The 23,500-nt window shown below is 45.8% G+C and overlaps 2 protein-coding genes across 3 annotated transcripts in view; both read left to right on the top strand.

Moving 5' to 3' along the window:
• Positions 1–23,500, top strand: part of LOC143767203 (uncharacterized) — a 684,359-nt gene that overhangs the window by 133,147 nt on the left and 527,712 nt on the right. The gene's annotated exons all lie outside the window — the stretch shown is intronic.
• LOC143767034 (uncharacterized) overlaps positions 1–23,500 on the top strand; it is a 110,195-nt gene that overhangs the window by 5,231 nt on the left and 81,464 nt on the right. Inside the window, 5 exon segments of the mRNA XM_077255054.1 lie at positions 1,831–1,954; positions 2,034–2,140; positions 14,674–15,132; positions 15,203–15,326; positions 15,407–15,504. Coding sequence (XP_077111169.1) covers positions 1,831–1,954; positions 2,034–2,140; positions 14,674–15,132; positions 15,203–15,326; positions 15,407–15,504 — 912 coding nt within the window.

The following is a 23,500-nucleotide window of genomic DNA, read 5'->3' as shown; positions in this document are numbered from 1 at the left end:
TGTCTCATTGTGTTTAAATATCATAAACCCGGAAGTAGAGCCGGTGACGCCGGCGCATGCGCAGTAGCGTCCAGAGTGCATCGTTCAATAGGGCCATCACAGGGGCCATCTTCCCCCTCATACCAGCCCCCTGGATGCCCCTCTACATACCCCATACCCCCTCACACCATCCACACAGCACCCTGGATGCCTGATGCCCACTCTCATACCAGCCCCCTGGATGCCCCCCCTCACACTATGAAACACAGCCCCCTGGATGCCCCTCTACATACCCCATGCCTCCTCACAACAGCCACAAGGCACCCTGGATGCCCCTCTACATACCCCATGCCTCCTCAACAGCCACAAGGCACCCTGGAAGCCCCTCTACATACCCCATGCCCCCCTCACACCAGCCCCCTCAACAGCCACAAGGCCCCCTGGATGCCCTCTCACCTACATACCCCATGCCCCCTCACACTATGCATCACAGCCCCCTGGATGCCTCTCTACATAACCCATGCCCCCTCTACATACCCCCTCACAACAGCCGCAAGGCCCCCTGGATGCCCCTATACATACCCCCTCACACCATCCACACAGCACCCTGGATGCCCCATGCCCCTCCTCACACCAGCCCCCTGGATGCCCCCCCTCACACCAACCCCCTCACACTATGAAACACAGCCCCCTGGATGCTCCTCTACATACCCCATGCCCCCTCACAACAGCCACAAGGCCCCCTGGATGCCCCTATACATACCCCCTCACACCATCCACACAGCACTCTGGATGCCCCCCTCACACCAGCCCCCTGGATGCCCTTCTAAATACCCCATGCCCCCTCACACCAGCAACCTGGTTGCCCCGCTACATACCCCCCCTCACACCAGCCCCCTGGATGCCCCTCTACATACCCCATGCCTACTCACCGCAAATTACAACCTCAGAGCACTCACACTGAGTCCTCATTCCCTTGTACAGCTCCTCACACAGCTCCATGCTGCGGCTCCTCGGTCCTCTCCTCACACAGCTCCATAGAGCAGCATTTCATTTCCCGCGTCTCTTCTCCAGCAGCAGCCTCAGCAAAACGCAACTTCCAGCTATCGGCTCGTCATTGGACTAAAGGAGGCCCCGCCCCTTCCGGTGACATCATGATTTCTTGGAATCACTCCTCCCCCTCAAGAAATCAACTCCAATCTAGGCTCTACCATGACTGGATGTAGTGATCATGTGACGCTGGTAACAGCTCCGGAGGTTTCTTACATGGGATCTTTATGATGTTACATCGTCATCTTCTCCCCATTCAGGTCCCTACAATATCGGATCCTCTCAGTGGAGATCTTCTATATAAGAGAATTCTCCTGAGTGACCCTACAAGGATGGATAGGGACAGGGACAAGATGGCAGAGAGGATATTACACCTCACCCTAGAGATCCTCTTCCGGCTTACTGGAGAGGTGAGAGATTCTGATGACGTCACATTACATCATTCTTATCTATGGGAATAACAGATGGACAGAACTGGAGCGGTGAGGACTCTGGGAATGTCTGTAGTGAGATTTATTAATGTGTCTCTCCATAACCAGGATTACACAGTAGTGAAGAAGACCTCTGGTGAGCGCTGTCAGGCCCCTGTGTCTGAGGGATGGGGAAGACCCCTGAGCCCAATCACGGGGCCTCCACCTCACCCCCTGATACATGAGGACATCAATGACCAGAAGATCCTAGAACTCACCTACAAGATGATTGAGCTGCTGACTGGAGAGGTGACACTGCTGGGAATGCTGGGACATTATACAGTAACGCTATGGAGGGATCGGGGGATGACTGTATCATTGTGTGTGTCAGGTTCCTATAAGGTGTCAGGATGTCACCGTCTATTTCTCCATGGAGGAGTGGGAGTATTTAGGAGGACACAAAGATCTGTACAAGGACGTCATGATGAAGGTTCCCCAGCCCCTCACATCACCAGGTAATAGACACGACTAAATACACACGGCCTATATCTCTATGTAAAGAATGAATTCAGTCCCTGTATGTGTTTCCTCCAGTTTTATCCAGTGAGAGGACAACACCAGAGAGATGTCCTCTTCTTCCACAGGACTGTAAACAAGAAGATCTCGATGTACCTCAGGATCATCAGGTAGATGGAGAGAAGGTAATAAACAAAAACTATTAAGAGACCAGTAGCGCCAATAACCAGCAAGCTGCAGGTAATAATACAAACCCACCCTGTTCGTATAGTAATAACCAATGAATAATAAATAATGAAATACCCGCGCTGAAAAATCACCACAAGTTAGGTTCTATCTCAGAACATCGTCTTTCATGCAAGGCTCAAGTACGTAGGTCCAGTGTGGGCGATATGAGGATGAGGCACAATTACCTTAGAGGTCTGCAGCGATGATAAGGAGTCTTCCGTGCAGCTCTGTAAAGGGTGCAGCTTTTCCGCCAACTGAACTGTACGATATCTTCAGGTAGGCAGGCTGTGTGCGTCGCCCCGGCCGGTGGCAGAACGCAACGAGCTCGCCTACCGCTTGTAGTAAGTGAGCGCTAATGTAGCCGTTAGGTACTCCGCCGAAGCAGGACCTATCGTGACGTCACAAACACGTGGGTAAACACGTGATTCGGCTAAGGAGAGCAAGAAGGACCACATCCAACGCGTTTCGGAACTACCGCGTTCCTTCCTCAGGGAGAGAAGGTGTCATGAGATCTCCACTATGATGTGTAGGAAGCTGTGAAGGTCTTGTGCTCAGTCTTGTTTTATCCCCCAGTATAATACACTGAACTGCCAATTTATTAGAAACACTGACACTTTCTTTATGGAAACTTCCCTGTATAGAGAATACTAATAACTAATAATAATAATAATTTTTATTTCTATAGTGCTGACATATTCCGCAGAACTTTACATTATAGAGAGGACTTGTACAGACAATAGACATTACAGCATAATAATAAACACAGATCAAAACAGATACCAAGAGGAATGAGGGTCCTGCTCGCAAGCTTACAATCTATGAGGAAAAGGGGAGACACCAGAGGTGGATGGTACCAGAACATGATGCAAGGAACCAGATTATGGTTTAAGTTTTTTTGAATGAGCCACACAGGGATAGTTAGGTTAATGCGTTGAGATGGTAGGCCAGTCTGAGCAAATGCATTTTTAGGCCACGCTTAAAACTGTGGGGATTAATCATATTAACCTGAGTAGTGCATTCCAAAGAATTGGCGCAGCATGTGAAAAGTCTTGGAGACGGGAGTGGGATGAGATGTAGGGTGGTGCTGAGCCATGGAGTGCTTTGTGGATAAGGGTAATAAGTTTGTACTGGATTCTGGAGTGGATGGGTAATCAGTGTAATGACTGGCACAAGGTAGAGGCATTGGTATAACGATTGGTGAGGAATATGATCCTGGCTGCAGCATTCAGGACAGATTGGAGTGGGGAGAGTTTGGTAAGAGGGAGGCCGATTAGTAGAGAATTACAATAGTCCAGACGAGAGTGATTAAGAGAAACAGTAAGAGTTTTTGCAGAGTCAAAAGTAAGAAAAGGTCAAATTCTAGAAATGTTTTTGAGGTGCAGATAACAAGAGCGAGCCAGTGATCAGATGTGGGGGGCGAATGAAAGCTCGGAATCAAGTATGACCCCAAGGCTGCGGGCATGTTGCTTGGGAGTAATGGTGGAACCACACACGGAGATGGCAATGTCAGGCAAAGATAGGTTAGTACAGGGAGAGAACACGGGGAGTTCAGTTTTTGACAGGTTCAGTTTCAGATAGAGAGAGGACATGATGTTAGAGATAGCGGTAAGACAATCACTGGTGTTTTCTAAAAAGGCAGGCGTGATATCAGGAGAAGAAGTGTTTAATTGGGTGTCATCTGCATAGAGATGGTACTGGAACCCAAATCCACTGATTGTTTGTCCAATAAGGGCCGTATACAAAGAGAAGAGGAGGTGGCCTAGTACTGATTCTTGAGGAACCCCAAGAGTAAGGGTAAGGTGAGAGGAGGAGGAGCATCGTGGCTCAGTGGATAGCACTACAGCCTTGCAGCCCTGGGGTCCTGGGTTCAAAAGCCACCAAGGACAATATCTGCAAGGAGTTTGTATGTTCTCCCCGTGTTTGTGTGGGTTTCCTCTGCGTACTCCGGTTTCCTCCCACATTACAAAGAGATACTGATAGGGAATTTAGATTGTGAGCCCCATGGAGGACAGCAATGATAATGTGTGCAAATTGTAAAGCGCTGCGGAATATGTTAGCGCTATATAAAAATAAAGATTATTATTATTATTATTATTAACTAGCAAAAGATATAGTGAAAGAGTGGTCGGAGAGATAGGCGAACCAGGAGAGAATGGTGTCCTTAAGGCCGATAGAGCAGAGCATAGTGAGGAGGAGCTGATGATCCACAGTGTCGAATGCTGCGGCGAGATCCAAGAGAATTAGCATGGAGTAGTGACCATTGGATTTAGCTGTTAGTAAATCATTAGAGACTTTAGTGAGGGCAGTTTCAGTAGAGTGTAAAGAGCGGAAACCAGGTTGAAGGGGGTCGAGAAGAGAGTTATCTGAGAGATAGCGGATAAGAAGGGAGTGGACCACGCATTCGAGGAGTTTAGAGATGAAGGGAAGATTAGAGACAGGTCTATAGTTAGCGGCACAGTTTTGGTCTAGGGATGGTTTTTTTAAGTAATGGATGGCATGCTTAAATGAGGAGGGAAAGATACCGGAAGAGAGAGAGAGGTTGAATATTTTTGATAGGTGAGAGGTGACAGCCGGGGAGGAGAAGTGACGGAATGGGGTCACTGGGCGAGAAGATGCAAGGAGCCTGATTACTTCTTCTTCTGTGACTGGTTCAGGGTATGTGCACACGTCCGGATTTCTTGCAGAAATTTCCTGAAGAAAACCGGAAATTTTCTGCAAGAAATCCGCATTTTTTTTTTGCGTTTTTTTTCCGTTTTTTTCGCATTTTTTTCGCATTTTGCAAGCGTAATTAGCTTGCAGAATGCTAAAGTTTTCCAAGCGATCTGTAGCATCGCTTGGAAAACTGACTGACAAGTTGGTCACACTTGTCAAACATAATGTTTGACAAGTGTGACCAACTTTTTACTATAGATGCTGCTTATGCAGCATCTATAGTAAAAGATAGAATGTTTAAAAATAATAAAAAAAATAAAAAAATGGTTATACTCACCCTCTGCAGACAGCCAATCTCCTCAGCGGCGTCCGTTCCTATAGATGCTGGTGTGGTTCAGGACCTTCGATGACGTTGCGGCTTGTGATTGGTCGCGTGAGTCACATGAGCGGTCACGCGACCAATCACAAGACAGCGACGTCATCACAGGTCCTGAACCACAGCATCTATAGAAACGGAAGAGAAAGCATGCACCGGAGAGGCGGGAACACTTCGGGGGGGCATCAGAGGGTGAGTATAGGACTATTTTTTATTTTAATTCTTTTTTTTTTTACCAATTATATGGTGCCCAGTCAGTGAAGGAGAGTCTCCTCTCCTCCACCCTGGGTACCAACCGCATATAATCTGCTTACTTCCCGCATGGTGTGCACAGCCCCGTGCGGGAAGTAAGCGGATCAATGGGCTCCTAGGTGTGCGGAATCCCCGCAATTCCGCATTTTTAATGAACATGTTGCTTTTTTTTCCGCGATGCGATTTTTTTCCGCGAAAAAATCGCATCGCGGAAAAAAAAGCAACATGTTCAATCGCAACATTTGCACAAAAAATGCGGAATACCCTGTAAATAATAGGAGGCATATGTAACCTTTTTTATTCAAGTTTTTATCACGTTTTTATAGCGAAAAAACGCGAAAAATCCTGAACGTGTGCACATGGCCTCAAAGTCAGAGAGTGAGCTAGATGCAGTGGGGAGGGAGGACAGTGCATGATATGAGGAGATTGGGAGATAATTTCCTGTCAGATATAGTCAATTTTTTCTTTGAAGTAGTTGGCCAGATCGTCAGCGTGGAGATCCGTGGTTGGGGCCTGCATTCTTGGGTTGAGTAGGGAATGAAAAGTGTCAAAGAGACGTTTAGGATTATTGAACAGTGAGGTGATGAGGGTGTTGAAATAGGTTTGTTTGGAGAGATGAAGGGCAGAGTTGTATGTTTTAAGCATAGACTTATAATGGATGAAATCTTCGGGTAGATTAGATTTTCTCTACAGGTGTTCGGCGAACCAGGAGCACCGCTTTAGGAAACGTGTTTGTGTTTGCAGCGTGTGCCACGGTTGTCGCCGTCTGTGCCAAGATGTTCTATGTATAGGAGGTTCAATTTCATCCAGGGCTCTTTGCAGGGTTTCATTGTAATGCTTCAGTGCAGACTCCGGACATGAGAGGGAGGAGATAGGGGCCAATGAGCACTGTAAGTTCTTCGTAAGTTTCTGGGTGTTAATGGCCTGTATGTTACTATAAGGGTGGAAAGTGGGGGTGACCTGAGCGGGATGGTAGTTCTTAATAGAGAAAGAAAGAAAGTTGTGGTCAGAGAGCAGTAGAGAGGAGATTGTGAAATCATCCACTGAGCAAAGCCGGGAAAAGACCAAGTCGAGGGAGTTCCCGTCTTCATGAGTTGAAGAGTTAGTATGCTGCGAGAGGCCGAAAGAGGAGGTTAGAGATAAAAGGTGAGAAGCAGATGGGGAGAGGGGAAAAGCAATGGGGATGTTGAAATCACCCATGATGAGGGTGGGGATGTCACAGGAGAGAGAGTGCGGAAGCTAGGTGGCAAAGTGATCCAGGATCTGATGGGCGGGGCCCGGAGGACGATACACCACCGCCACTCGCATGGAGAAGGGGATGAAGAGTCTGACCGCATGGACCTCAAAAGAAGGGAAGACAAGTGAGGGTACTTGGGGGATAACCTGAAAGGTACATTTGGGTGATAGGAGCAGACCAATGCCTCCACCTCCTCTGTTGTCCGATCTTGGGGTATGAGAAAAGTGTAGTCCATCATATGAAAGAGCAGCAGCAGCGGTGGTGTCTGCTGGATCCAGGTTTCAGTAAGAGCTAGAAGGTTAAGAGAATCAGAAAGGAAGAAGTCATGAATGAAGGGGAGTATATTACATCCTGAGCGAGAATTCCAAAGGGCACAATTGAAAGAGACCGAAGGCATGCAGTGACTGTTAATAAGGTTAGAGGGGTTTCTGAGTGTAGCAGTTGGGAGGTTTGACTTGCTATAACATGGGGGTCGGGGTTGAGAGATGTCTCCTGTGACTTGGAGAAGGAGGACAGAAAGAGTGAGCAGATGGTTAAGTGATTTGTAAGAGCGTCTCGTGTGTTGGATGGTGGCACTGAGTGGATCTGCACTATTTAGCAATGTGAACAGAGAGTGAGTGCTATACATAGGAGAGGAAAGGACAGAGGGGCCGAAATGAATGGAGTTTAAAGAATTAATGCAAGGGCAGTGAATGTGAGTGAATGCAGCAGCCAGGATATACCGTATTTTTCGGACTATAAGACGCACCGGACCGTAAGACGCACCCCAAATTTGGGGTGATAATTGCAGAAAAAAAGATTTTTTTATAAGATGGGGGTCCGTCTTATTGTCCGTTTTTACAGTATCTTACCTGAGGGCTGGCGGTGGCAGAGCAGGGTCATAGGAGGCATGGTGTCAGCAGAGGTGCGGTGATGCCGTACGGCGTGCACCTGAGCAGGGTCCCTTCCTGCTTAGGTGGGCGACGCCACTTCCTGGTGTCCATGTGGGGGTTTGCAGCAGTGGTATGGCGGCGGCAGAGTTGCGGGAATAATGAGCAGTATGGCGTGAGCAGGGTCCCTTCCACAGGTGAGGTGACGCTGCGGCCCGGTATCCAAGGCAAGCAGTAGAGCCGGGTTAATCACAGGTTTCTCAGTGGCTGCGGCACAGATTTAGATCTCGGCTTCAGGAAAATGGCCGCCGCTATCTCCATCTGCGCACGCGCGGCCTCAGGAAGATGGGCCGCTGCGTCACCTCACCTGTGGAAGGGACCCTGCTCACGCCATACCGCTCACCGCGCCTCATCATCCCCGGACCTCCGCCGCCACACCACTGCCGGTAAGCATGCATTCCAACTATAAGACGCACCCCCATTTTCCTCACATTTGTTTGGTGGAAAAGTGCGTGTTATAGTCTGAAAAATACGGTAGATACTAAGTTGAGACAGCAGGACACAATGTAGTGAACAGATAAACAAATGTCCAGGCCTACATGGATCATAAACCACTTTGAGAAGTTAGCACCTCATAGCATAAGAGGACAAACAGAGTAAGTTGTAATAACTAAATACCTTTATCTGTGCAGCTAAGATGAATAACATTTGCGGACTCATGCAGGAATTGTGTGCAGTAGCTGGAATTATATACCATTAGAATATATTGCAGGAGATGAGACAGCAATCAGAGGTGGTAAGTTGTACCATTAGAATATATTTCAGAAGATGAGATAGCAATCAGAGGTGGGAAGTTGTACCATTAGAATATATTGCAGGAGATGAGACAGCAATCAGAGGTGGGAAGTTGTACCATTAGAATATATTGCAGGAGACGAGACAGCAATCAGAGGGGGGAAGTTGTACCATTAGAATATATTGCAGGAGATGAGACAGCAATCAGAGGTGGGAAGTTGTACCATTAGAATATATTGCAGGAGATGAGACAGCAATCAGAGGTGGGAAGTTGTACCATTAGAATATATTGCAGGAGATGAGACAGCAATCAGAGGTGGGAAGTTGTACCAATAGAATATATTGCAGAAGATGATCGACAGCAATCAGAGGTGGGAAGTTGTACCATTAGAATATATTTCTGGAGATGAGACAGCAATCAGAGGTGGGAAGTTGTACCATTAGAATATATTGCAGGAGATGAGACAGCAATCAGAGGGGGGAAGTTGTACCATTAGAATATATTGCAGGAGACGAGACAGCAATCAGAGGGGGGAAGTTGTACCATTAGAATATATTGCAGGAGATGAGACAGCAATCAGAGGTGGGAAGTTGTACCATTAGAATATATTGCAGGAGATGAGACAGCAATCAGAGGGGGGAAGTTGTACCATTAGAATATATTGCAGTGTAATATAAAAAGTAATCATTTTTCAGTCTGCAACCACATTGGCATGGAAATTTTGAGCACTTCACCTAGGCATGGTTGTCAGGGAAATTTTGAAAAACTCCAAACCTCTTCAGTTTTTCTTGTCAAAAGTATTAGTGCTGAGAATATTCTGATTGAGGGAAAAAATGCAATGAAAGGGGATCCACAGGACATACATGATTTGTTGAGGAAGATATCAATAATATCTGAGGCAGTGACCAGTGTTACATGTGAGAATTGCTGTTTGTTTCTACCAGGATGCGCAAGGAGCCACATTGAGGCCATGGGAGTGCATTGCAGTCACAGGTGTAGCTCTGATTGCAATGAAAAATAAAAGTGAGTGTTAGGGCCCCGTCTCACATAGCGATTTACCAACGATCACGACCAGCGATATGACCTGGCCGTGATCGTTGGTAAGTCGCTGTGTGGTCGCTGGGGAGCTGTCACACAGACAGATCTCTCCAGCGACCAACGATCAGGGGAACGACTTCGGCATCGTTGAAACTGTCTTCAACGATGCCGAAGTCCCCCTGCAGCACCCGGGTAACCAGGGTAAACATCGGGTTACTAAGTGCAGGGCCGCGCTTAGTAACCCGATGTTTACCCTGGTTACCAAAAAAAACAAACAGTACATACTCGCCTTTCGGTGTCCAGGTCCCTTGCCGTCTGCTTCCTGCTCTGACTGAGCCGCCGTACAGTGAGAGCGCAGCGGTGACGTCACTGCTGTGCTCTCACTTCTCACTGTACGGCCGGCAGTCAGTGAGAGCAGGAAGCAGACGGCGAGGGACCTGGACACCGAAAGGCGAGTATGCACTGTTTGTTTTTTTTGGTAACCAGGGTAAACATCGGGTTACTAAGCGCGGCCCTGCGCTTAGTAACCCGATGTTTACCCTGGTTACCAGTGAAGACATCGCTGGATCGGTGTCACACACACCGATTCAGCGATGTCAGCGGGGCCTCAACGACCAAAAAAAGGTCCAGGCCATTCTGACACGACCAGCGATCTCGCAGCAGGGGCCTGATCGCTGGTACGTGTCACACATAGCGAGATCGCTATGGAGGTCGCTGTTGCGTCACAAAACTAGTGACTCAGCAGCGATCTCGCTAGCGATCTCGCTATGTGAGACGGGGCCTTTAGTCTTGGACAAGCTATTTGTCCAGGGCAGATTTGAGAAAACCTGCTGGACTTTTGTTTTGAAACTGACTACAGGATGCTAGTGTGGCAGTCTGTTTTCTTCCTGGCCTGGTTTTATATGTGGCCGAAGGCTACAGGTTCTTTGATTAAAAGCCCTGCTTTTGAAGGGTTTGGGTGTGTCAGGGTCAGAGTTAGTGTCAGTCTGGTGTTTTGCTAGAGTGCAGACCAGTCGGCTCTGCAGAGCTCCACCTGTGTGAGGCAGCACAGGCAAGCAGAGCCAGACAGCAAGGGGAGCTGAGATGCCTGGCACCCACAGCGTACATAGCAGTGCAGTGTCCCACGGCCTCTGGTCTTGGAGGTGGACTGGCGTGTTTATTGGCTGCAAACTGGAGGATATGGTTCCAGGCTGGGATTCGGAGGATATCGTGTACTGTGTAATGCTGTGAGTTGGACATTAATGCTGTCAAGTGAACACATTAAAGAGACTATTGTTTCGAAAGTTGCTTGGTCACTGCCTCATCACTGCATAGCGTGGATACCGCTGCACTGCAAATTGTAGGTAGTGCACAGTGTTGTAAATTTTAACTGACTACAGGACTGGTGTCCAACTAATGTGTTTGAAATCACTCATTTTTCCTTGGCACAGATGGGCTATAACATCAGATGAACAGTTCCTGTGCCACCATCTCTCAGGTGTCATCATTTAAGGCTTGTGGAGGTAGAGTAATGGCAGGGGATTTTTTCTTGATTCATCCTGGGCCCTTTATTATCTCTGGATGGATGTTTGGACATTAGGGCTTACAGAAGCATTTTGGCCAACCAAGTTCATCACTTCATGGCAGCTGTTTCCCCTACAGTAGAAGGACAATGCACCTTGTCACAATGGCCACTAGTCATAGAGGCCCCTGATCATGTGACCCCTGACTCCTCCCCTCCTGTGACCTCATCCCAGGTCCTGTGCGCACAGAGCAGCCATATATGTGGTGTGCGGCTCTGCAGGTGGAGGTAGGTGCTGGAGATTCCCCATTACTGGGCGCAGGGGACATTAACCCCCTCACTGCTGAGCCTGTGATAAATCTCTGTATGTGAGTATAATGGGACTGTGTGTTATACCGGGGGCAGGACGGGGCCATGACTGGATGTAGTGATCATGTAGTGACCTTTCAGAGGCTGCAGAGCGGGCAAAGAACTTAAGGCAAGGCGAAGACGGTTTAAACCTGTAGTTCCGTCCATCATCATGGGGAATGTTCAATCACTGGGAAATAAGTCGGATGAACTGCTGGCATTAATACGGACCCAGAGGGATTACAAGGAATGCAGTTTGATGTGTTTTAGGCTACGTTCACATTTGTGTTGTGTGCACAGCGTCGGGCGCTGCAGCGTCGCCGCATGCGTCATGCGCCCCTATATTTAACATGGGGGCGCATGGACATGCGTTGTGTTGCGTTTTGTGTCGCATGTGTCTTTTTGGGCGCACGCGTCAGGGCGCAGAGGACGCAGCAAGTTGCATTTTTTTTGCATCCAAAATCATGCAAAAAAAGGACGCATGCGTCACAAAACAATGCGTTTTGCATGCGTTGTGCTTTGCGTCACCGATGCGTCGCCAATGCAACACACAACAACGCAAATGTGAACGTAGCCTTACTGAAACATGGTTACGTGGTGAGATCCCTGACTCAAGTGTCTCAGTACCAGGATTTCACATGGTCCGGGCGGATAGAGACACTATGAAGAGCGGCAAAAAAAAAGGGCGGTGGAGTTATACTCTACATAAACAATGGATGGTGCAATCGGGCATGTGACAGTAAGGGAGCGCCATTGTTGTCCTAACATTGAATTGCTAGCTGTTGGCCTCAGACCTTACTATATTCCTAGAGAATTTTCGCTTGTTACTGCAATAGTGTTGTACATACCACCAACTGCAAACCATGAGGCTGTAGGTGAAGTGCTGTCAGGAGTCATTGCTCAGCTCCAGTTGAAACACCCCAACTCGCTTACTGTAATCTCTGGGGATTTTAATCGGGCTAAAATTTCTACTGCCTTACCTAAATTCTATCAATTTGTTAAATGTACAACACGTGACAAAATTATTTTTGACTTACTCTATGCGAATGTCAAGAATGCTTATTCATCGTCTACCCTGCTGCCCTTGGGGAAGTCTGATCACAATCTTATACCATTGTCCCCAGTCTACCAACCTGTTGTTGGTAAACGGCCTGCTACGATTAAATCCGTTAGAATGTGGAGTCCAACAAATGAACAGGCTTTACAGGATTGCTTTCATCTTACAGACTGGGATGTGTTGCTTGGGACAATGGACGAGTATACAAATGTTAATGAAGTGGTTGGTAGAGTGACTGACTACATTAACTTCTGCACTGATATGCTGGTGCCGGCTAAAAAGATTAGGTGTTTTGCAAATAACAAGCCATGGATAACAAAGGAATTGAAGCATTTGCTCAACAGGAAAAAAAAGGCATTTAAATTAGGTGACAAAGAGGAAATTAAAATGATACAGCATGAATTGAAGCATAAAATAAAGGAGGCCCAGGAAGCCTTCAGAATTAAACTTGAAAAGAAACTGTCCCAATAATACCAGGGAGGTTTGGTCAGGAATGAAATTACTGACTGGGCTTAAGGTGAGGTCTGAACACGGGGGGAGGAAAACTGGACAAGGCTAATGAGATGAACGCGTATTTCAATAGGTTTAGCAGTACATGTGTACTGCCAACTGATAGTGGATGGGTATTGGGTGCAAATTCTGCAACATCGATATTGGAGGATGAGCAGACTAATTTTAGAGTATCCGAAAATGATGTGAGGAGGCAGTTTAAGTCACTTAACATTGGTAAAGCTGCAGGACCTGATGGACTCAGTCCACATGTCCTTAAAGTGTGTGCAGACCAGCTGTGTACTGTCTTTACACTCCTATTTAATGGAAGTCTACAAACACAGAGGGTACCTGTGTTATGGAAAACTTCCTGTCTGGTGCCGGTACCCAAGACTTCTTCTCCTGCAACCCTAAATGACTATCGTCCTGTAGCCTTAACATCTCACGCTATGAAGGCCTTGGAAAGATTAGTGCTTGCTCACTTAAGACCAAGGGTCAATGCTTTTATCGATCCCCTTCAGTTTGCTTACCGACATAGATTGGGGGTGGATGATGCTATTCTTTCTCTGTTACATAGTGTACATTCATTTCTGGAGATTGACGGAACCATGGTGCGAGCGATGTTCTTCGATTTCTCGAGTGCATTTAACTCCCTGCAGCCACTTTTACTACACAAAAAGATGACTGATATGAAGGTTGAGGAGGGGATGAGAAACTGGATAACTGACTACCTATCAGATCGGCCACAGTTTGTACAGATGGGAGCAGTTGTGTCAAGCAGATTATTGAGCAGTGTAGGTGCCCCCCAGGGAACGGTGCTTGCGCCCTTTCTTTTCACTCTGTATACTTCAGACTTTCAGTATAAATCTGATCTTTGCCACCTTCAAAAATTTTCGGATGACTCCGTGGTTGTGGGATGCATTAGGGGAGATCAGGGGGATGAGGAGTACAGAAGGGTGGTGTCGAATTTCATGGATTGGTGCAATGGTAACTATCTACAACTAAATGTTAAGAAAACTAAGGAGTTGGTGGCCAACTATGGCAGGATAAAGATGGAATGCTTACCGATCACTATTGCTGGTCAGGAGGTAGAGCAGGTGGAGAGTTAAAAATATTTGGGGGTCCATTTGGATAGCAAACTGGACTGGAGATGCCACTCGGAGTTTGTCTACAAGAAGGGGATGAGCAGATTGTATTTCCTAAGGAAACTGAGGTCTTTTAATGTGTGCAGCAAAATGTTAGAAATGTTCTACCAGTCTGTAGTGGCAAGTGCCATCTTTTTTGCAATCATATGCTGGGGTAGTAGCGTGCGGGCCTCTGATGCTAATAAGCTGAATAAGATTATCAAGAAGGCAAGCTCTGCTGTTGGCTGCAATCTGGACTCTTTTGAGGAGGTCATGGAGAGAAGAACTCTGAGAAAGTGTATGGCAATTATGAACAATAATGCACATCCATTATATGAGCTATTCATGAGACAGAAGAGCACCTTCAGTAACCGGCTAATACTTCTGAGATGTAAGAAGGAAAAATATAGGAAATCGTTTGTGCCAACTGCCATGGGAATGTACAACAATAACATTAGGGTTAAATCATCAAGGTGAATGTCTACTTTATTTCTCTACATTTCAGTTCACTCGTTGTGTATGTCCTATTCTAATGTATAATGTATAATGTTCTTCTGTCAACTCCACTGTCATGTCAATTAAGTAATTCATTTTATGATTTTTATGATTTAAGTTGTGCTGCTGTGATACCATAATTTCCCACGGGATCAATAAAGTGTATCGTATCGTATCATGTGACGCCGGTATCAGCTCCGGAGATGTCTTACATGGGATCTTTATGATGTTACATCGTCATCTTCTCCCCATTCAGGTCCCTGCAATATCGGATCCTCTCAGTGGAGATCTTCTATATAAGAGAATTCTCCTGAGTGACCCTACAAGGATGGAGAGGGACAGGGACAAGATGGCGGAGAGGATATTACACCTCACCCTAGAGATCCTCTTCTGGCTTACTGGAGAGGTGAGAGATTCTGATGACGTCACATTACATCATTCTTATCTATGGGAATCACAGATGGGCAGAACTGGAGAGGTGAGGACTCTGGAAATGTCTGTAGTGAGATTTATTAATGTGTCTCTCCGTAACCAGGATTACACAGTAGTGAAGAAGACCTCTAGTGAGCGCTGTCAGGCCCCTGTGTCTGAGGGATGGGGAAGACCCCTGAGCCCAATCATGGGGCCTCCACCTCTCCCCCTGATACATGAGGACATCAATGACCAGAAGATCCTAGAACTCACCTACAAGATGATAGAGCTGCTGATTGCAGAGGTGACACTGCTGGGACATTATATAGTAACGCTATGGAGGGATCGGGGGATGACGGTATCATTGTATTCAGGTTCCTATAAGGTGTCAGGATGTCGCCGTCTATTTCTCCATGGAGGAGTGGGAGTATTTAGAAGGACACAAAGATCTGTACAAGGACGTCATGATGGAGGTTCCCCAGCCCCTCACATCACCAGGTAACAGACAGGACTAAATACACACGGCCTATAATCTGTATGAAAAAAATGAATTCAGTCCCTGTATGTGTTTCTTCCAGTTCTATCCAGTGAGAGGACAACACCAGAGAGATGTCCCCGTCCTCTTCTTCCACAGGACTGTAAACAAGAAGATCTCAGTGTTCCTCAGGATCATCAGGTAGATGGAGAGAAGATGTCATGAGATCTCCCCTATGATGTGTAGAAGGCTATGAAGGTCTTGTTGTCAGACTTGTTTTTTCCCCTAATATTATACACTGAACTGCCTATTTATTAGAAGCACTGACACTTTCTTTATTGAAACTTTACTGTATTGAGAATACTAATAACTCGTGTAGTATAAAATAAAGTGATAATTTTTCAGTTTGAAACCACATTAGAAAGGGAATTTTTGCACTTCACCTAGGCATGGTTGTCAGGGAAATTTTGAAAAACTCCTAACCTCTGCAGTTTTTCTTGTCAAAAGTATTACTACTGAGAATATTGTGATTGAGGGAAAAAAATAAAATTAAAGGGAATCCATAGGACATACTCGATTTGTTGATGAAGATATTAATAATATGTGAGACAGTGACATGTGTTACATGTGAGGGTCACTGTATGTTCCTCCCAGGATGTGCATGGAGGCGTATTGAGGCCATAGGAGTGCATTGCAGTCACAGGCGAAGCTGTGATTGCAATAAAAATAAAAGTGAGTGTTAGTCTTGGACAAACTATTTGTCCAGGGCAGATTTGAGAAAAGCTGCTGGACTTTTATTTTGAAACAGACTACAGGATGGTAGTGTGGCAGTCCGTTTCCTTCCTGGCCTGGTTTTCCATGGGTCTGAAGGCTCCAGGGACTTTGGTTAAAAGCCCTGCAGTAAAGGGTTTGGGTGTGTCAGGGTCAGAGTTAAGGTACCTTCACACGAAGCGACGCTGCAGCGATAGCGACAACGATGCCGATCGCTGCAGCGTCGCTGTTTGATCGCTGGAGAGCTGTCACACAGACCGCTCTCCAGCGACCAACGATGCCGAGGTCCCCGGGTAACCAGGGTAAACATCGGGTTGCTAAGCGCAGGGCCGCGCTTAGTAACCCGATGTTTACCCTGGTTACCAGCGTAAAAGTAAAAAAAACAAACAGTACATGCTCACCTGCGCGTCCCCCAGCGTCTGCTTCCTGACACTGACTGAGCTCCGGCCCTAACAGCACAGCGGTGACGTCACCGCTGTGCTTTCACTTTCACTTTAGGGCCGGCGCTCAGTAAGTGTCAGGAAGCAGACGCTGGGGGACGCGCAGGTGAGCATGTACTGTTTGTTTTTTTTACTTTTACGCTGGTAACCAGGGTAAACATCGGGTTACTAAGCGCGGCCCTGCGCTTGGTAACCCGATGTTTACCCTGGTTACCAGTGTAAAACATCGCTGGTATCGTTGCTTTTGCTTTCAAACACAACGATACACAGCGATCGAACGACCAAATAAAGTTCTGGACTTTATTCAGCGACCAGCGACATCACAGCAGGATCCTGATCGCTGCTGCGTGTCAAACTAAACGATATCGCTAGCGAGGACGCTGCAACGTCACGGATCGCTAGCGATGTCGTTTCGTGTGAAGGTACCTTTAGGCCTGGGTCAGACATTCGAGAGACTCGCACGATTCTCGCATGTCATTACCTGGCACTGCTGCCGGCACTCTGGATCAGAGCGTGCGGATGCATAGAAATACATTCAGCCGCACGCTCCTGTCCGAGTGCCGGCGGCAGTGCCGGGTATTGAAATGCGAGACTCGTGCGAGTTTCTCGAATGTCTGACCCTGGCCTTAGTGTCAGTCTGGTGTTTGCTAGTGTGCAGTGCAGTCGGCTCTGCAGAGCTCCACCTGTGTGAGGCTACACAGGCAAGCGAAGCCAAACAGCCAGGGGAGCTCAGATGCCTGGCACCCACAGCGTACATAGCGGTGTGGTCGCCCACGGCAACTAGTCTTGGAGGATATGGTTCTCAGCTGCTATCCGGATGATATCGTGTACTGTGTAATGCTGTGAGTTGGACATTAATGCTGTCAAGTAAACGCATTAAAGAGACTTTTGTTTGTAACTTTGCTGGGTCCCTGCTCATCACTGCATAGCGTGGATACCGCTGCACTACAAACTAATGTGTTTGAAATCACTCATTTTTCCTTGGCACAGATGGGCTATAACATCAGATGAACAGTTCCTGTGCCACCATCTATCAGGTGTCATCATTTCAGGCGGGTGGAGGTAGAGTAATGGTGGGGGATTTTTTCTTGGGTCATCCTGGATCCTTTGTTATCTGTGGTTGGATGTTTGGACATTAGGGCTTACATAAGCATGTTGGCCAACCAAGATCATCACTTCATGGCAGCTGTTTACCCTACGGTAGAAGGACAATGCACCATGATGACACAATGATCCACTAGTTATGGATTGCTTCCTGGAATATTAGAGAGTTTTTGTTGCTTCCCTGGGCTTTATAGTCCTCATGCTTTAATCCTATAGCGCATCTTCAGGATGAGATGAAAGAGACTGTTCACAACATATCAGTATCTCCATATTATTTGTGGATGGGCCAATAATCCCACAGAATTACTTCTTCATCTAGTGGAATCTATTACAATCTGAATTGCTGAGGATCTGAATAGACAACGTGGGTGTCTCTAATAATGTGGCCATTCAGTGTGTGTTCTATACTTGGTGGAGATGACAGGGTAAAGCTGATCATAGACATTAAATGTTGTCTGAATCTTTCCCCAGTTTTCTGGTTATGATTTTTTCATCTTTCTCTGACTCTTAAAATTTTTGTTTCAGGGTAAATATCTGCCCCATATTAATACTACAGAGACATATATGATTGGTGATGAGCGGTGTAAAGAGGAGATTCCCACAGATAACCGCACAGGTGAGTATAACCTAAAAAACAATCAGTGCCAGGAGTGCACATCGGGTTGGCTCCATCCCAGAGGGAACACAAATCCATTCTGGGTATTTATTTATGCGCCATGATTGTGCATATAATAATATATGATTATTTTGTGACATGTTCGGAGATTTCATCTCTTGCACATATCTGGTCAGTTTACATTATCTGTCTTGCAGCACATGATAATTATTATTATATTACATTATATGGTGATCTGCTGCAGACTTCTGCTATGTCCGGTATAACCCTGTTTTTTGTAAACCTACTACCATCCACTCTGATCATTACATAGTATATTTTTCCCCTAATTAAACACGTTGATTATGTGTCTGTATTCCTAAATCTTAAACAGATTTTGGTTCCCTTCCCCATTTTTGTACAATCACGTTCTTACATTCTGACATCTTCCCTCTTGCATCTAGTGATTTTTTTTACATTACACTTGATCCATTTTTTTTACTTTATATTTTACATATGTGATAAGATATTGAAGGTTTTTAATTTACTCTTTTACTTTTAGTAGTAATTTTTTTTCAGTTATAGCTCTATACTCATGGCAATTTTTTGTTACCATTATATATCATGTACTTAACCTTTTTAGATCCTTTTGTTTTTGCCACTTTTGAAGCAGAAGAGATACTTCTGTATTCACAGTCCTGTTTAATACAGGACACTCAGTGGATGTCTCTTATTATACTTTTGAAGCTTGTCAGTGCCGGGGATCTGAACTCAAGACCCCTGATATGGAAGGTAGAAACATTACTAGGGAGCCACAGGCTGTACTGTTCTGGAGAATTTTCTCAGCCTAAAAACCTCAGAAGCATTCTTCTCTACATGCATAATATAATGTTATATACAGATATCATGCCAGAATATTATAACTGCTGAAAAGTAATCAGAGAGTTCTAACTATAGAATTATTTTCAAAAATTATACAAAATCATCACAGTAAAATGGACATATGATGTGTCCCTGTAATTGTAACAATATGTACAATATAGTGATTTATGGTGATCGGTAAATAATGTGAATAAAAATGACACCTTTACTTACATTCATATTATATAAATATATATTTTTTAACAGCAAAAAAAGCTTATCACTCAGAACTTTGATTTCCATTCTAAAAAAGAACACATATAATAAACAATAATAAAGGAACCCAGACGGACCACAATTAACCCCTTCATGATCCAGTGTCCCTTTATGAGGTAATAACTCAGCAACGCTTCAACGGATCCTAGCGATTCTGAGATTGTTTTTTCGTGACATATTGGGCTTCATGTTAGTGGTAAATTTAGGTCGTTAATTTCTGCGTTTATTTGGGGAAAAAACGGAAATTTCACAAAAATTTTGAAAATTTTGCAATTTTCACATTTTGAATTTTTATTCTGTTAAACCAGAGAGTTATGTGACACAAAATAGTTAATAAATAACATTTCCCATATGTCTACTTTACATCAGCACAATTTTGGAAACAAATTTTTTTTTGCTAGGATGTTATAAGGGTTAAAATTTGACCAGTGATTTCTCATTTTTACAACAAAATTTACAAAACCATTTTTTTTAGGGACCACCTCACATTTGAAGTCAGTTTCAGGGCTCTATATGGCAGAAAATACCCAAAAGTGACACCATTCTAAAAACTGCACCCCTCAAGGTGCTCAAAACCATATTCAAGAAGTTTATTAACCCTTCAGGTGTTTCACAGCAGCAGAAGCAACATGGAAGGAAAAAATGAACATTTAATTTTTAGTCACAAAAATGATCTTTTAGCAACAATTTTGTTATTTTCCCAAGGGTAAAAGGAGAAACTGGACCATGAAAGTTGTCCAATTTGTCCTGAGTACGCTGATACCTCATATGTGGGGGTAAACCACTGATTGGGCGCACGGCAGGGCTCGGAATGGAAGGAGCGCCATTTGACTTTTTGAATGAAAAATTGGCTCCAATCTTTAGCGGACACCATGTCACGTTTGGAGAGCCCCCGTGTGCCTAAACATTGGAGCTCCCCCACAAGTGACCCCATTTTGGAAACTAGACGCCCCAAGGAACTTATCTAGATGCATAATGAGCACTTTAAACCCCCAGGTGCTTCACAAATTGATCCGTAAAAATGAAAAAGTACTTTTTTTCACAAAAAAATTCTTTTAGCCTTAATTTTTGATTTTCACATGGGCAACAGGATAAAATGGATCCTAAAATTTGTTGGGCAATTTCTCCTGAGTACGCCGATACCTCATATGTGGGGGTAAACCACTGTTTGGGCACACGGCAAGGCTCGGAAGGGAAGGCGCGCCATTTGACTTTTTGAATGGAAAATTAGCTCCAATCGTTAGCGGACACTATGTCGCGTTTGGAGAGCCTCTGTGTGCCTAAACATTGGAGCTCCCCCACAAGGGACCCCATTTTGGAATCTAGACCCCCCAAGGAACTTATCTAGATGCATAATGAGCACTTTAAACCCCAAGTGCTTCACAGAAGTTTATAACGCAGAGCCATGAAAATAAAAAATAATTTTTCTTTTCTCAAAAATGATTTTTTAGCCCGCGATTTTTTATTTTCCCAAGGGTAACAGGAGAAATTTGACCCCAAACGTTGTTGTCCAGTTTCTCCTGAGTACGCTGATATCCCATATGTGGGTTTAAACCACTGTTTGGGCACATTCCGGGGCTCGGAAGTGAAGTAGTGACGTTTTGAAATGCAGACTTTGATGTAATGCTCTGCGGGCGTCACGTTGCGTTTGCAGAGCCCCTGATGTGCCTAAACAGTAGAATCCCCCCACAAGTGACCTCATTTTGGAAACTAGACCCCCGAAGGAACTTATCTAGATGTGTGGTGAGCACTTTGAATCCCCAAGTGCTTCACAGAAGTTTATAACGCAGAGCCGTGAAAATAATAAATACTTTTTTAGCCCAGAATTTTTTATTTTCCCAATGGTAACAGGAGAAATTTGACCCCAAAAGTTGTTGTCCAGTTTCTCCTGAGTACGCTGATACCCCATATGTGGGGGTAAACCACTGCTTGGGCACATGCCGGGGCACGGAAGTGAAGTAGTGACGTTTTGAAATGCAGACTTTGATGGAATGCTCTGTGGGCGTCACGTTGAGTTTGCAGAGCCCCTGATGTGCCCAAACAGTAGAAACCCCCCACAAGTGACCCCATTTTGGAAACTAGACCCCCAAAGGAACTTCCTAGATGTGTAGTGAGCACTTTGAACCCCCAAGTGCTTCACAGAAGTTTATAACGCAGAGCCGTGAAAATAAAAATTAATTTTTCTTTCCTCAAAAATAATTTTTTAGCCCGCAATTTTTTATTTTCCCAAGAGTTACAGGAGAAATTGGACCCCAAAAGTTGTTGTCCAGTTTCTCCTGAGTACGCTGGTACCCCATATGTGGGGGTAAACCACTGTTTGGGCACACGTCCGGGCTCGGAAGGGAGAGAGCACAATTTGACTTTTTCAACGCAAGATTGGCTGGAATCAATGGTGGCGCCATGTCGCATTTGGAGACCCCCTGATGTGCCTAAACAGTGGAAACCCCTCAATTCTAACTCAAACACTAACCCCAACACACCCCTAACCCTAATCCCAACCCTAACCACAACCCTAACCCCAACACACCCCTATCCCTAGTCTTAACCCTAATTCCAACCCTAACCCTAAGGCTATGTGCCCACGTTGCGGATTTGTGTGCGGATTTTTCGGCCACGTTTTTGAAAAATCTTCAGGTAAAACGCACTGCACTTTACCTACGGATTTACTGCGGATTTCCAGTGTTTTTCGTGTGGATTTCCCCTGCGGATTCCTATTATGGAGCAGGTGTAAAACGCTGCGGAATCTGCACAAAGAATTGACATGCTGCGGAAAATACAACGCAGCGTTTCCGTGCTGTATTTTCCGCACCATGGGCACAGCAGATTTGGTTTTCCATAGGTTTACGTGGTACTGTAAACATGATGGAAAAATGCTACGAATCCAAATCCGCACCGTGTGCACATAGCCTAATTCTAACCCTAATTCCAACCCTAGCCCTAATTGTAACCCTAATTCTAACCCTAATTCTAACCCTAACCCTAATTCTAACCCTAGCCCTAAGTGCAACCCTAGCCCTAAGTGCATCCCTAAGTGCAACCCTATCCCTAAGTGCAACCCTATCCCTAAGTGCAACCCTATCCCTAAGTGTAACCCTACCCCTAACCCTAATGGAAAAACAAAAATAAGTATATTTTCTGTACTTTATTATTGTCCCTACCTATGGGGGTGATAAAGGGGGGGGGGGGGGGGGGGTTATTTACTATTTTTTTTTATTTGATCGCTGTGATAGAACTTATCACAGCGATCAAAATGTACAGGGAACGAATCTGCCGGCCGGCAGATTCGGCGGGCGCACTGCGCATGCGCCCGCCATTTTCCAAGATGGCGGCGCCCATGCAAGAAGACCGAGGACACCGGGAGGGACACCGGGACTAGGTAAGTATGGGGGGTGCGGACGACGGGGGAGGGTCGGAGGGGAGAGGAAGGCATTTAGGACAGGACGGAGGGGTAGGGAACACTGACGGCAGCTGCAGATCGCCGCTGTCAGTCGGTGGGGGGGGCCAGATTGGGGTCTCCAGCCATGGCCGATGCTATTGCAGCATCGGCCATGGCTGGATTGTAATATTTCACCAATTTTCATAGGTGAAATATTACAGATTGCTCTGATTGGCTGTTGAAAGTGAAACAGCCAATCAGAGCGATCGTAGCCACGGGGGGGTGAAGCCACCCCCCCTGGGCTGTAGCACCACTCCCCCTGTCCCTGCATGTCGGGTGAAATTGGAGTTAACCTTTTCACCCGGCCTGCAGGGACGCGACCTGACCATGACGCATGCGCTGCGTCACAGGTCGGATAGGCACTGGTTTTCATGACGTATACGCTGCGACCAAAGGTCGGGAAGGGGTTAACAGGCCCACTCGGCCTCTATTTGCTTCAGTTGTGCAACAGATCTATTTTGGACATAAATTCCTTTTTCCTGAAAAGAGCAGTCAAAACTCAGAAACTCGGGTGTGAACACACTCCAAAACGGTCCGGCAAAAAATGGAAAAATGGATACATGTCTGTGTTTGATCCGCTTGATTGAATTTGCCCATTCAAGGGAATGGGTCTGCATTTCCAGATCGTACTCGCATCTCATCCAGAATATCCTGGTTCATTAACTGACTCAGAATATTGTATGTTGACGTTTTTTCCTCGTGAACCACCAGACT

The sequence above is a fragment of the Ranitomeya variabilis genome, chromosome 4, assembly GCF_051348905.1.
Source record: "Ranitomeya variabilis isolate aRanVar5 chromosome 4, aRanVar5.hap1, whole genome shotgun sequence".
Lineage (NCBI taxonomy): Eukaryota > Metazoa > Chordata > Amphibia > Anura > Dendrobatidae > Ranitomeya > Ranitomeya variabilis.
This window is presented reverse-complemented; position numbering and strand designations above follow the sequence as displayed.